This window comes from Salmo salar, chromosome ssa05 (genome assembly GCF_905237065.1).
Source record: "Salmo salar chromosome ssa05, Ssal_v3.1, whole genome shotgun sequence".
In the NCBI taxonomy this organism is placed as follows: domain Eukaryota; kingdom Metazoa; phylum Chordata; class Actinopteri; order Salmoniformes; family Salmonidae; genus Salmo; species Salmo salar.
In genome coordinates, this window is record NC_059446.1 from 82,021,663 (window position 1) to 82,031,847 (window position 10,185).

At 43.1% G+C, this 10,185-nt stretch overlaps 1 protein-coding gene across 1 annotated transcript in view; it reads right to left on the bottom strand.

Moving 5' to 3' along the window:
* Positions 1–1,672: 1,672 nt before the first annotated feature.
* fhod3b (formin homology 2 domain containing 3b) overlaps positions 1,673–10,185 on the bottom strand; it is a 270,483-nt gene continuing 261,970 nt past the window's right edge. Inside the window, 6 exon segments of the mRNA XM_045719149.1 lie at positions 1,673–5,235; positions 5,605–5,772; positions 5,972–6,167; positions 7,826–7,849; positions 9,334–9,526; positions 9,693–9,883. Of these exon segments, the coding sequence (XP_045575105.1) occupies positions 5,153–5,235; positions 5,605–5,772; positions 5,972–6,167; positions 7,826–7,849; positions 9,334–9,526; positions 9,693–9,883 (855 nt within the window). The 3' untranslated portion in view covers positions 1,673–5,152.

Consider the following 10,185-nt stretch of genomic DNA (forward strand, 5'->3'; position numbering starts at 1 on the left):
ACCTTATCACAGGGACTTTGAAGCACTAACTTACATCATCTGCATGCTGATTCCATCTTTGACGACGCCACATAAATGGAATAGGTACTAGCTAGCTTAATAGTTAATATTTGCGTGCTAGCTCTGCATATTCAGCTAGTGTGTGTGCGCGATTGACTGAATGAACCTCACGGCAGTTACGTAGCATGCTAAGGAACTGGCAGTGGATCAAACCATTGTGAGGCAAAGGGTGGGGGGGTTGCAATCTTTTGAAACTTAAAAACGCGCTATTAAGTGTCTATAATCAGCACAATTGCGTTCATTGCGTATTATTAATATTATTTAAATTACATAGTTATGTTTCAGTGACATATTGGGGGGGACAAATCATATTTTTCCCAGGATGGGGGGGTCGTGTCCCCCCCGTCCCCCCCAGGATTTCCGCCCCTGGTTGGTTAGTCTTGTCCCATTCACTCTCTGTTGGTTAGCCTTGTCCCATACCCTCTCTGTTGGTTAACCTTGTCCCATACCCTCTCTGTTGGTTAACCTTGTCCCATACCCTCTCTGTTGGTTAACCTTGTCCCATACCCTCTCTGTTGGTTAGCCTTGTCCCATACCCTCTCTGTTGGTTAGCCTTGTCCCATACCCTCTCTGTTGGTTAGCCTTGTCCCATACCCTCTCTGTTGGTTAGCCTTGTCCCATACCCTCTCTGTTGGTTAGCCTTGTCCCATACCCTCTCTGTTGGTTAGCCTTGTCCCATACCCTCTCTGTTGGTAAGCCTTGTTCCATACCCTCTCTGTTGGTTAGCCTTGTCCCATACCCTCTCTGTTGGTTAGCCTTGTCCCATACCCTCTCTGTTGGTTAACCTTGTCCCATACCCTCTCTGTTGGTTAGCCTTGTCCCATACCCCCTCTGTTGGTTAGCCTTGTCCCATACCCTCTCTGTTGGTTAGCCTTGTCCCATACTCTCTCTGTTGGTTAGCCTTGTCCCATACCCTCCCTGTTGGCAGTGGTGGAAAAAGTACCACATTTTCATACTTGAGTAAAAGTAATGATACCTTAATAGAAAATGACTCAAGTAAAAGTGAAATTCACCCAGTAAAATCCTACTTGAGTAAAAGTCAAAAAGTATTTGGTTTTAAAAGTACTTAAGTATCAAAAGTAAATGTAATTGCTAAAATATACTTAAGTATTAAAAGTATAAATCATTTCAAATTCATTATATTAAGCAAACTAGACGGCACAATTTTCTTGTTTTTAATTTACGGATAGCCAGGGGCAAACTCCAACACTCAGACATAATTTACAAACATAGCATTTGTGTTTAGTGAGTCCGCCAGATCAGAGGTAGTAGGGATGACCAGGGATGTTCTATTTAAGTGCGTGAATTGGACCATTTTCCTGTCCTGCTAAGCATTCAAAATGTAACGAGTATTTTTAGGTGTCAAATGAAATTGTATTGGTCACATGTAGTGTAGACAACTGTAGGCTACAGTGCAGCCAGGGGAACAGGGCTCCAGGTGAAACATCATTGACAGGAGTGAAAATGATGGACATGAATTCAGTATACTACATCAGATACAGTACAGGGCCAGACTACTAATAGTTGCTCTGGGATTATTACCAGAACACATTTAACAAAGAATCAGACGTTTGTTCCCCTCACACAACACAATTCACACAGAGTCTCTGAATGTTTCTTAAGAGACCTTTTATTGCAAGATGTTCATACATACAGTTGTTGTTGGAGGGGCGAAGACGCAAGAAAAGCTCACAGAGTCTGGATGTGTCCAAGTCCCACACTGACTTACAGTTCAGCAGTGGGTGAGAAGGAGATAATATAGCCAATCACAGAAAACATGGGTTTGCATCCCAAATGGCACCCTATTCCCTACACAGTGCACTACTTTTGGACTCTATGGGCCCTGGTAAAAAGTAGTGTACTATATGGTGCCATTTGGGATACACACCATGTTTTATTGAGTGCAATGTTTTACTGAGTGCAGCCTTTGACTGCTGAAGGTTCCATAGGAGTACTAGGGGCTGAAGCGTTACAAATTGCTTCATTTCAGATTGAGCCGACATATGCAGTGTTTACCATGAATGCAGTCTATGCTAATGCAGGAGCATTTTCAATCACGCTAAAACGCTGAACTTCAGCGATACAGATTGAATCCAGCCCTAGGTGGTTACATCGACCACTCCGTCTATCCTAATGTGTTTCAAGTCATGTGCAGAGGAAAAACAATAAAACATAACAAATGCTAAGCCTCTGAGCATCAAACCAAATGAATGTCCCTTTATCCATAACATAACGTGACACGCCACATCTGTAGATATTTCTTTTGGCTTGGTTTCACTTAAATTACAATTTCCATAGAATAACACTGCTTTGTTTAACCTATAATACACTATTCTATACAAAATACCAACAAGTCAAAGACATAAAACACATCGTTGTGACATTTACATCATTTTACAGCATTCTTCCCCCATTATTACTTTACATGTACTCAGAGTTACAATACTCAAAATGACCATCTGAGAAAAAGGCTGAAAGAATATAGTTTGTCGTTCTGTTAATGTTCTGGTTCTCCTCAATAAAAGATGCATGCTACAAATGGTGTATAAGGTGCAGGATAGTTTCATACCAAATTGTAAGTTCTCCATGAGAAAGACATATAGGTGTGTGACTGTTATGTTGTGGCGTGGCTTGTGTTGCTGCAAGCATATATTCTTTCATGTTTAGTCGACAATGGCTGTTTCCATCACAGTGAATGTTTGTGACTGTGTAGAATCATCATACAACTCTCTACACAATTCCAAATGTAAACTGGAATTATGCACTTTAAAAAAACTAGCTAGCTAGCTGACTGTAACCACTACACCTCAATAAAAGTCAACAGTGTAGGAAAGTTCAGATATAGTATATGCCCTAATTCTACATTAAGGCAAATGGAAACAACTAATATCTTTTTGTAGAACATTTTTTGTGACAAAACTGCTAAAATGGAAATATTGTCATTAGACAATCAGCTATAACCCTAGTTTAGTTGTGATTCAAAATAAAACTGCAATGCTCAAATGGAAGAGGAGAACTGTTTCCAAGACATAAAGCCATGGAACATAGTACTGAAATGTATTAATCTAGGAAAGAATGAAAACAGGAAGTCACAGCTGTTGAATTGAGCTAAGGAGGAAGTCCTTTCATTACACACAGTAACATTTTCTGTAACAAATATCTCCCTGAACATTACTGAATAAATAGACTTGTCTATAAAAGGCACTCATTCAGTTGAAGCTCATATCGTTTTTCTATAATAACCAATTATTAATCTCTTACTTTTAAAAAGAAATTCTTAAATGTTGCCTAACTCTTTGACACAGAGATTAAAGAGAGAGTATGTAAATGTAACTAGTGTAAATATATCTCCCTGTCAGTTCTAACACTCCACAATAAGTATGTCTCAACCATAGAAGAAAGGCTTTGCAGCGAACAACAGTAGCAGCTTGCGTAACACTGGTGTCATGCATGCAACACGTGTGTAATTGTAGGTACTAGGCAGGCCTATAGGCTAAAGCTGGAACATGTATGTTGTAGGTAGGCCTATAGGCTAAAGCTGTAACATTCGCTACGCGTGATTGACAGACGTCAGTCTGGACCCAGTAGCATCGTCCTGTCTGTACACTTGTCAGCTCACAGACTGTTCTGACCAAAGTTGATGACTCTGATATGCTATGTGTTTTTTAAAAGTGGAATCCAGTAATTGAATTGTATGTAGTAAATTATACCTTCCCTCTTAACACATCATGGTGTGTCCTCTTGGAATTCCAGTTTGTTCCATCTGTATAAAATCCAACTGAATCAACAACACGCAAAATTGGAAACATTTTAGTTTGCAAAAGTCCAAGGAATCTGTTTACTTTTCCTCCGAAATTAGAGCGTATAATCAATTGTGCTACTGTTTCATTACTGGTTCTATCTGGTGGATTCTTTAATTCATCTGATATCTGATTGGTACATCAGTGTGTGTCAAGGATTTCACCTTCCTTTCCTTTAAATATCCAACTTCTACATCCAGTGCAAATATTCCTTCTCTGAGCACCTTTTTCTCTCGCATTAAAGTATTTTAAAACCCAAAAAACTACCACAGTAGTATAGTAGAACAAAACAGCCTGTGGACACAGCCATTTTTTTTTTATATAAACAAAAAGTGTTCGAACTAAAAATACTGTCTGACACCAAGCCCAACACACATGCTCATCATAAGTGGGGATAGATAGCATCAATGCTAACGTCTTTAACACCAATGCTAACTTCTTTAGCATCAATGCTAACTTCTTTACTATTCAACTCCGAGGCCATTTTGGTTCAGACACATGTCCACAGTGATTCAAGCACTCGCGTGTCCCTCCCTTTAGAAGTCCTGAGGCTAAAGGTCTTCTTGTTAGGTAAGTCTCAGTTTGTATCGTTCAGTCATAGGGTGAATCTCAATTGAGGAAAAGGTTAGGGAGGAGGAACCTCAGATCTAGTCCTCCAATGCCTTGTATAGACAGGTGAGGATAGAAGTAATGAGGAATCAAGGAAATACAACTGAGATTCACCGCTAGTCATGTGGTCACTGTGGGCTTCATCAAGTGATTAAGACTTACAGTTGGGATGGGAGCTGTTCCTCATAGGCCTCAGCCTCAGGTTAGGAGAAACAACTGATTGGAACAACACGATTAAGAAACACTCAAGTCGGCACAGCAGCATAGTGTAGTGGTTTGGATGCTGAACTTTACCTGAGTGTGTGTGTGTGGAGCTGGGTCAGCTGGATCACTGAACCCCTTTAACTGCCCCTATACCAATACCACTTTGTTCCACTGAAAACCATCTATTATCCTGGATGAGGACCATATTCCTCATGGTCTCTTCCTGAACATTGTCTACCATCTTAACCAGGTGGCACACTGTGTCACAGCTACCTGCACAAACCACAGACAGAAAAGTGAGCTACAGTCATCATAAAGCTGAACCAGGGGAAAGACCAAGCTAAGCTATGGTGCAGCGGTTGACTGGCTGGCTGCATGAGCAGGGGTTAGAGGTCAGGGGTCAGTGAAGGGCGGGGCGGTAAGAGGTTTTCCCAAGGTGTCTGTGTGTGCTGTCGGATCCAGCTCTACTTCTCTTCCTGTCACACAGCCATCTCTGAACCACTGGACAACCCCAAAGCATTGGCCTCCTCTGGCGTCAGACCGCTTTTCAGTGTTCTTCTCACTGTAGAGAGGAAGAGGGGCAGGGAGACATAGAGAGACATAGAGAGAGACATAGAGAGACATAGAGAGACAGGGAGAGAGAGAGAGAGAGAGAGAGTCATGAAGAGGTTTAAATAGAACTGGATGTATTTACTGTAGCATTGTGTTATTGAACTGTATCACTCCTCAGGTGATGCTGGAAAATAAGATAGTGTGCATTAACACTGACAGAATGTCCACAATCAGATGTCGGGGCAGTTAAACCTTTGGCCTCACCACATCCAAAGCTAATGTAAGGATACTGTAAAAAGAAAAGTTGCAAATCTGATGTCAAACAAAGGCAACTCTTACTTCAAATATTTTGTTAGTGTAAAAAGGCCCTCTGACTCACGTGACTTGCGGTTGGCTCTGGACCTCTTCCTCTCGCGAGGCTCTGTCCGTGTCCTGGGCCCCTGAGTGGCTGACCTGACGATGCGCTCCATGATCTCATCTGCAGCGTCTGTCTCTGTGCAATTAGGTGGGTCTTCAATCACTGATGAGCCCCAAGGACCCACACGGCCTAGGAGAGAAGACAAGGATAGGAGAGAAGACAAGGAGAGAAGAGAAGGAGAGAAGACAAGGAGACAAGGAGAGAAGAGAATGACAGAATCAACCTCAGGTGTAGTGGAGCTGGCGGTTGTAAAAAAAAAAGAAAAAGTCCTTCAGAAGTTTCCCTTTTTTACAGGAGTTGTGTGAAGGTGGTGGTCTGTCAGACTGACCTGGTCTGCTGGCTCTGGTGCGTGAACGTAGGCCTGGCACGGTGGACGCTCCACTGTCACTGCAGCCCTGCAAGCTGCTCTTCAGCACTGCCTTCATGTTCTCATGCTCCGCTGCATCCTCTGCGTACTGCAGACCCTGCGTCAGCACGCCCTCCTGGCTTACACTCCCTGGGGCGCTACCGCCAAACTTTCCATCCTGTGGGGTGGATTAGGAGAGAAGAGCTAGGTTAGAGATGAAACTTCCTAAATCTATCTATGAAAATGGTTCAATTGGTCATCATGCTCTGGCACCATTAAGAGCACTCAATTAGAAAACAACTAGAAAACAACGACATACAAATCCATTCTGGGTTAATCACAGTTCTATACAGTATTCTCCTGACCAACAGCATGGGAGCTATATTTAAATGGTCACATGCTGCATGCACTTTTAAAAATTGTATCCCACAAACAGAGGCCATATTTATTTAGTATCTGTAACAAACAAACAAACAAACCAACAACACCCCCCACAAAAACACACTGTCAAAAAACCATTCACCACAGGTCTTTGTCATAACTTATTAGTCATAAGTTAACATTACTTAGACCTAAGTTATCAGCGCTATGTGACGACCGTCTTATGAACCTTTACATCACATACAGTGAAGTAAAACCTAACCCTCTGTATTGAAACCTGTTGATTTCTTCCCTGTTGACGTTGATCGCCATCTTGGTTCCATTATAGAACAAACAGAGCTGTGTAAGCTGATCCTGGTCAGCAGAGTGAGGCTTCATCCCAAATGGAACCCAATTCCTTTTATAGTGCACTACTTTAGACCAGGACTCTGGTCAAAAGAAGTACACTATACTATATAAGGAATAGGGTCGCATTTAGGACTCAGACTCTCATGTGGACCTCTTTGTTTTTTAAGAGATGAACCTCTGGTTCTCATGAGGTCTACTACCCAGGATTAGGTTCTATCAGGAAGTGCTTGTCTGTGGATTCTGACCCCCTGGGGTCAGGTTTGAGTTTGGCCTACCCTGCTTCCCTTGTCTGTGGACTTGCAGTGAACAGAACTTCCATAGCCTACCTTCACACACGCACGCCCGCACGCCCGCACGCACGCACGCACACACACACACACACACACACACACACACACCCTAACACTTAACCTAACCCTAAACCTAACCTCAAACCCCTAACCCTAACCCCTAACCCTAACCCCTAATTCTAACCCTAACCCTTAAGCCTTGTCTGAAATGTCCTTGTTTTACTATCCTTGTGAGATTCATCTCCTGGATCTGTATTCTTCTACCTAGTCTGATAACTACTACTGTAGCTGGTTCATCTAAACACAGTGTCAATACCTAGTCTGATAACTACTACTGTAGCTGGTTCATCTAAACACAGTGTCAATACCTAGTCTGATAACTACTACTGTAGCTGGTTCATCTAAACACAGTGTCAATACCTAGTCTGCATCCCAAATAGCGCCCTACAATCCACTAGGATAGAGTGCCATTTTGGAGACACCTCTAGTATTCAGTAAATACTGTAAAGACTATAAATACTACATCTAGTAGATGTTTTTTAAACGATGCCGTTAGTAGAGTTACAGTCTAGTAGGAATCAATAACAACTCAATAACAACAAGGATTTGGCAGTAATGTTGGTTGTACAGGTGGCTGCATTAAAAATCACAGCAAGAAATACAGAGGACACACAACCAGAGAGAAATATGTCAACTTGATCGTGATTAAGAATTCTGGCCTTTGGTTCAAGGTTAGAGACATTACTACCACAGGAAGAATAACACACACACATGCACCTGTTCACACTTTCACACACACACACACACACACCCATACCTCACCATCCTCTTCATCCTCACTCTACAGAGGAAAGGGAAGAAGATGAAATGAAGAGGAAGACACAGAAAAGGAGATGTTATGAGATGTTCTGGAGGCGTCATAGTCAGACAGAAAGAGCAGAAATATGACCTCTGACAAAAAGAAGAATGAGGAATGTTCTATTCTGTAAATGAGGTTATCTAAAAACGGTGGTCGACTATTAACACACGTCTTGTCTTTTGTACGGTCCACAAATTCACCATTGGATATGACGACCACACAACTCCCTGTGAGATCAGCGTGATCACGCTGTGGGGCTAGTTATTTCTCCTGCAGGGACATCCAAAGGTTGGAATATTTCACACAGTGATTGAATTAGGGTGCTCTTGAACTGGAGGTGAACCCTACCAAGGACAACAGGCCCTGGAGCGCTGCTCCATCTCCCACCTACAGCAGGCTGCAGGCCCCTCTGGGCTGGAGGGAGTTTCATCATCACACAGGGAGGAGGGGGAGCAGGTGGAGGGGGCAGAGGAAGAGGAGAAGAGGGAAGAGGAGCAGGAGGAGGAGGAGGAGGGTGGGTAGAAGGAGGAGGAGCAGGAGTATGGGGAGAGGGGATCAGTCCTGCTGTTTTAGAATAGGATACATAGTAAACAGATCACTGATAATTGTTACAGTAACCAATCACTGTACTGGATGTGTGAAACTATGCTGATGTCATTGGAAATGAATGCGTTGTCTGGGATGACCAGTGGCCACGTGTTTGGAGAGTGAGCAGGTGGGTATGAAATCCTGAGGATGACAATGAGGAAGTTCAAAAAATAAATTGAGAGAGTCTCAGGTGAAGAGAACACAGGAGAAGACTGGAGAAGACATAAGAACACAGGAGAAGACAGGAGAAGACATAAGAACACAGGAGAAGACAGGAGAATACAGGAGAATACAGGAGAAGACAGGAGAATACATAAGAACACAGGAGAAGACAGGAGAATACAGGAGAAGACAGGAGAACACAGGAGAAGACAGGAGAATACATAAGAACACAGGAGAAGACAGGAGAAGACATAAGAACACAGGAGAAGACAGGAGAATACAGGAGAAGACAGGAGAATACATAAGAACACAGGAGAAGACAGGAGAATACAGGAGAAGACAGGAGAACACAGGAGAAGACAGGAGAATACATAAGAACACAGGAGAAGACAGGAGAATACAGGAGAAGACAGGAGAAGACAGGAGAATACAGGAGAAGACAGGAGAAGACATAAGAACACAGGAGAAGACAGGAGAAGACAGGAGAACACAGGAGAAGACAGGAGAAGCCTACAAAGGAAAAAGAGACCAGATGGGGAAAGGGACTAAAAGTGTTTAAATATACAAGGTCTGCGTCCCAAATGCCACCCTATTCCCTTTATAGTACACCACTTTTTAGCAGAGCCCTGGTCAAAGGTAGTCCACTATACAGGGAGTAGGGCACCATTTGAGCCACTTCCCATGAGCAGGCCTGTTAGGTGAACAACAACACTCACATCTGTGATCATCTTTCCTCTGGTCTTGTTCCTCTCTCTGTGGTTGGCCCTCTTCTGTTTCTGTTGCAGGACGCGTTCCCGCGTGGTCCGGTACTCCAGGGCAAACTCACTGAGGATCTTACTGAAGCGGTGGATGCTGACCTCCCGCACAGCGTACGCTGGATGGCCCAGGAACAACAGGAAGGCATGGAACCTGCAAGACGTAGAGAGAAAAACATGATGACATCACATTGCAGTTTACGCTGTCAGACATCACACCGTTATCTCTCTCTGGAGAAACAGATGGGGTCAAAGCTACGTTGGATGGTATTTCAACGAGTTAAAAGAATGCATCAAAAGACCCTTCACTATAATCATACCGGTTGATAATTCTCCGATGGACTATCTTCAAGATGATGATTCTCTCTGCACAGTCCTTTAGGAAGTCGGACATCTTCTGTTTGAGCGCAGGCTTCATCTCGTGCTTGGCGATGACCTTGAGGTGGTCCCATGATGCTTTGCAGCGTCGCTCCATCTGGCTCAGGTTGTCTTGGAGCTGGTCGAAGTCCACCTGAGAAACAAGGTGGCAGAGAAGAAGTTTACTTTATTGTCCGTTGTTCACAGGAAATGGAAATGTGTCGCCCCTGGATTAGTTTAGAGGTTAGACTAAGTGCCTTGCTCAAGCTACACAATGACAGGAGATGGCATTTTGGATTTGATACAAGCAACCGTCGTAATTAATGAGTAACACCTAAAGCTGCCTACATGGACATAAAATAAATTATTTATGACAATCATTATTGATTAGGGCCTAGGTTCAATCCAGACTGCAGAGCATCCTTGTTAGAACGCGACTTAAATTTAAAGGTCATT